At 41.7% G+C, this 5,272-nt stretch overlaps 1 protein-coding gene across 1 annotated transcript in view; it reads left to right on the forward strand.

The window, feature by feature from the left end:
* The window catches only part of MTHFD1 (methylenetetrahydrofolate dehydrogenase (NADP+ dependent) 1, methenyltetrahydrofolate cyclohydrolase, formyltetrahydrofolate synthetase), a 105,156-nt gene that overhangs the window by 12,054 nt on the left and 87,830 nt on the right, over positions 1-5,272 (forward strand). Inside the window, exon 2 of the mRNA XM_011978328.1 lies at positions 2,727-2,811. Coding sequence (XP_011833718.1) covers positions 2,727-2,811 — 85 coding nt within the window. The remainder of the gene's footprint in view (positions 1-2,726; positions 2,812-5,272) is intronic.

The following is a 5,272-nucleotide window of genomic DNA, read 5'->3' on the forward strand; positions in this document are numbered from 1 at the left end:
AAAAAAAAAATAAATAAATAAAATAAAATAAATAAATAAAAATAAATAAAAATTGGAAATCTTGGGTATGACTTCTTTCTTGTACCATTCAACATTCTTGATGTTTACTAGGCCAGTCCAAATAATCTATTTCTTGTGTGCCTGTTTATGTCAGTTTTTTTGTGACATGTGGAGAAGTGGAGCTGAGAGTAACCAAATTAGAATGAAGGAAGAGCTGTTTGTGAATGTCCATGTGACAAATGACAAAACTGGTTTTCCAAGAGGGACAGAGCTTGTTCAAGTTGAACGTTGTATCATATATCATAACTGGGCAAGGTTGAGCTATTCAGGTATTTATTTATGGATGTAATTTCATTTACTTGACATCCTAGTGTATTGTTGATGTCACGCACGTCTGTGTGAAGAGACCACCGAACAGGCTTTGTGTGAGCAATAAAGCTTTTTAATCACCTGGGTGCAGGCGGGCTGAGTCCGAAAAGAGAGTCAGCGAAGGGACATGAGTGTGGGGCCAGATAAGTGTGGGGCCGTTTTATAGGATTTGGGCAGGTAAAGGAAAATTACAGTCAAAGGGGGGTTGTTCTCTGGCGGGCAGGAGTGGGGGTTACAAGGTGCTCAGTGGGGGAGCTTTTTGAGCCAGGATGAGCCACGAAAAGGAATTTCACAAGATAATATCATCGCTTAAGGCAACGACCGGCCATTTTCACTTCTTTTGTGGTGGAATGTCATCAGTTAAGTCGAGGCAGGACATTTGCACTTCTTTTGTGATTCTTTAGTTACTTCAGGCCATCTGGGCATACACGTGCAAGTCACAGGGGATGCGGTGGGCTTGGCTTGGGCTCAGAGGCCTGACAGTTGAGAAGTTGTATGTTGCTAAATTGATCGTCTTAGTTTTGCAAGAGGTTATACTTTTTTCCACTCTAATAAGGAGACTGCAGGAGGTTATACTTTTAACCTTGTGTTAAATTCTTTGTAAGGAAAATTCCTTTGTGAATTAGAATATAATTTGTAAGTTTATGCTGAATTTGGAGGGGGATTCATTGATTTATCATTCAACCTTATGTGGATACTCTGTAGTAATCTTACTAGTGTAGGTTGAGCAAAAGGTGTGTGCTTGAGTTTGTTCCTATAAAATTTTTTCATGACAGCACCTGGAGAGTGGAAATGTGAAAAAAGATGAGGATCGGCACTTTCTAGAAGTGTTGGTCTAAGTTTTCATTTATTTACTATATGATTTTGAATGCCATCAACTAATACATTTTCAATTATCCCTGAACCCTTTGGTCAGTTAGTGTCAGTAGGAGTTAGAAAAGATCCAGTTGGCCGGGAACAGTGGCTCACTCCTGTAATCCCAGCACTTTGGGAGGCTGAGATGGGTGGATCACGAGGTCAGGAGTTCAAGACCAGCCTGACCAACATGGTGAAACCCCATCTCTACTAAAAATACAAAAATTAGCTGGGCATGGTGGCAAGCGCCTGTAATCTCAGCTACTCTGGAGGCTGAGGCAGCAGAATCGCTTGAACCCAGGAGGCAGAGGTTGTAGTGAGCAGATATCGCACCATTGCACTCCAGCCTGGGCAAGAACAAGTCCCCGTCTCAAAAAAAAGAAAAAAGAAAAAGAGCCACATCTACTTGTGGCCTGGAAAATTGATGGGAAGTTCCTGTACACATTAAACCAGATAATGTCCATTCACTGGTGTTTTTATTTTATTTTTTTTGGAGACAGTCTTGCTGTATCATCCTGGCTGGAGTGCAATGGCACCATCATAGCTCACTGCAGCCTCAACCTCCTGGGTTCTACCCATCCTCCTGCCGCAGCCTCCTGAGTAGCTGGGACTACGGGTGCCTGCCACCACTCCCAGCTAATTTTTTATTTTTTGTAGAGATGGGGTCTCACTATGTTGCCCAGGATAGTCTTAAACTCCTGTTCTAAAGCAATCCTCTTGCTTTAGCCTCCCAAAGTACTGAGATTACAGGCATGAACCATTGCCTGCTCCTGGCCAGTGTTTTTGATTTAAAAGAGAAATACAAGCCGGGCTCAGTGGCTCACGCCTGTAATCCCAGCACTTTGGGAGGCCAAGGTGGGGGGATCACCTGAGGTCAGGAGTTTGAGACCAGCCTGACCAACGTAGAGAAACTCTGTGTTTACTAAAAATACAAAATTAGCTGGGCGTGGTGGCGCATGCCTGTAATCTCAGCTACTTGGGAGGCTGAGGCAGAAGAATCACTTGAACCTGGGAGATGGAGGTTGTGGTAAGCCAAGATCGCGCCATTGCACTCCAGCCTGGGCCATGAGAGCAAAACTTCATCTAAAAAAAAAAGAAGAGAGAGAGAGAGAGAAATACAGGCCCAGTGCAGGGGCTCACACCTGTAATCCCAGCACTTTTGGAGGCCAAGGTCGTAGATCGCTTGAGCCCAGGAAATCAAGACCAGCTTGGGCAATGGTGAAACCCCATCTCTACCAAAAGTACGAAAATTAGCCAGGTATGGTGGCACACACCTGTAAAGTCCCAGCTACTCAGGAGGCTGGGGCGAAAGGATCACTTGAGCCCAGGAGGTCGAGGCTGCAGTGAGCCTTGATTGTGCCACTGTACTCCCAGCCTGGGTGACAGAGCGAGACCCTGTGTTAATAAACAAACAAATAAAAGAGAAATACATCTAATAATCTGCATCACTTATCTGTGCTTGGAACATTCAATATTAACTCCACCCTTTCCTTTTTCTCTAGGCAAATAAGGGCGAGACTGAAAAATCAAGTCACTCAGTTGAAGGAGGAAGTACCTGGTTTCATACCAGGCCTGGCAATATTACAGGTATTATGATAGTTTATTTCCATGAATGTTGTCTTTGCTTGATTTCTTAATATCATTTCACACCTCTCCCTCTACTTTCCTTTCCTTTTTTTATTTTTTTGGCTGCTGTGTAATCTCATGCCTTTTCAGTCTCTCTTGACAGGTTCCCCCTCTTTGGCTCAGTTTCTAAATGTTGGCATATCCCGGCCCTCTGCTCTTCTCTGTGGATACCCTTTCTCTAGGCCAGTGTCTCTTAACTTTTGGTCTTAACTTAGAGCCCCTTTACAATCTTTTTTTTTTTTCCTTTAATTTAATGTATTTATTTATTTACTTTTGAGAGAAAAGGTCTTACTCTGTTGCCAGGCTGGAATGTAGCAGTGCAAACATAACTCACTGTAGCGTTGAACTCCTGGCTTCAAGCAGTCCTCCTGCCTCTGCCTGCCAAAGCATTGGCATTATAGGTGTGAGCCACTGTACTTGGCCCCCTTTACACTCTTAAAGATGTAAGACCTCAAGGAGCTATTGTTTATACAGATTTATCCATTAATGTTTACTGTATTAGAAATTAGGAAGTTTTGGCCAGGCACGGTGGCTCATGACTGTAATCCAGCATTTTGGGAGGCCAAGGTGGGCAGATCACCTGAGGTCAGGAGTTTGAGACCAGCCTGGCCAACATGGTGAAACCCCACCTTTATTAAAAATACAAAAATTAGCTGGATGTGGTGGTGGGCGCCTGTAATCCCAGCTACTCAGGAGGCTGAGGCAGGAGAATTGCTTGAACCCGGGAGGTGGAGGTTGCAGTGAGCCAAGATTGTGCCACTGCACTCCAGTCTGGGTGACAGAGATTCCGTCTCAAGAAAAAAAAAAAAGAAATTAGGAAGTTTTAAAAATGTTTATTCATTTAAAAATGCCAATAGTAAGCTCATTTATTATATGTTAACATAAATAACATTTTATGGAATAATAACTTTTTTAAAAACAAAATTTAGTGAAAAGAGGCATTATTTTGTATTTGTGCACACCTCTTTCCTGTATGGCTTAATAGAAGAGAGCTGGAGTCTTATCTGCCTCTGCATTCAGTCTTTTGCTGTGTGCTGGTTTGGTTGAAATATATGGAGAAAATTTGGCTTCATACAGATGTGTAGCTGTAAAAGGGAAGAACTTTTTAAATAGTCTTTCCAGGTAATTGTGGGTATTTTTCTTTGATGTTGTACCAGGACTCAGTAAGTAAAGTTTTAAAAGATTAGTTGCAATGTAGAATCTGAAACATCATCAGTGAACTTTGATACTTTGTTACATCTTCTCAGACTTGCATACTTTGTTACATCAAAATGTTACATTTGGAATGAATATTTACCCCATGCATGGTTTTGTAACATCCTTTGTTCCTCATTTGGAAAATAATAAGTTCTCTGAATTATGCAGATCTTCCAAATGTTAACATTTCATTATGCAATATGAAAGAATTGGAATCATTAACATCACCAAGCTCATCAGAGAAGTTCTCAAGTATTGAGAAGCTGTCAAGCTCACAGGGGTGGATAAAAAATTTTAACTTTCACCCAAAAACTCACATTTTATCATTGGCAACAAATACAATTAATTGTTTCTCTGGAAATACCAGGCTCACTTTATTCATTTTTGAAAAAATATTTGTCAGATACTCAAGCCTGAATAATCATTGCTTGTCAGTTGTTATTTCAACTTAAGATGGTGTTCCATATAAAAATGCATCTGTTTCAGCTAACAAGGCAAAAAAACACAAGTGCAGCCTGGACAACAAAGTGAGACCCCCATCTCTACAAAAAAATTAAAAAATGAGCCAGGAGTGGTAGTACAGACCTGTGGTCCCAACTACATGAGAGGGAGGCAGGAGGATCACTTGAGCCCAGGAAGTCAAGGCTGCAGGGAGTTGTATTCATGCCACTGTACTCCAGCTTGGGTGACAGAGTGAGACCCTGTCTCAAACAAACAAACAAAAAATGCACAAATACTTTAGTAACAACCACAACCACTGTACTTCTGTATATAGCAGAAGTGCATTATGAGTGCTTCCCAATTCCTTACATAGACTATTAAAAACACATGCACTCAAGAGTTGAGGGGTGTGTGTGTGTGTGTGTGTGTGTATATATATATATATATATATATATATAAAATTTACTCAGTACAGTGGTACAGTGGCACAATCTTGGTTCACTGCAACCTCCATCTCCCAGGCTCAAGTAAGTAAGTGATCCTCCCACTCAGTCTCCAGAGTAGCTGCGATTACAGGCATACACCACCATGCCTAATTTTTTTTTTGAGACCGAGTCTTGTTTTATCGCCTAGGCTGGAGTGCAGTGGTGCAATCTTGGCTTACTGCAGCCTCCACCTCCCAGGTTCATGCAGTTCTATTGCCTTAGCCTCCTGAGTAGCTGGGATTACAGGTGCCTGCCATCACACCCTGCTAATTTTTTTTTTTTTGAGACAGAGTCTTGCT

The sequence above is a fragment of the Mandrillus leucophaeus genome, unplaced genomic scaffold (genome assembly GCF_000951045.1).
Source record: "Mandrillus leucophaeus isolate KB7577 unplaced genomic scaffold, Mleu.le_1.0 Scaffold192, whole genome shotgun sequence".
Classification (NCBI taxonomy): Eukaryota; Metazoa; Chordata; class Mammalia; order Primates; family Cercopithecidae; genus Mandrillus; species Mandrillus leucophaeus.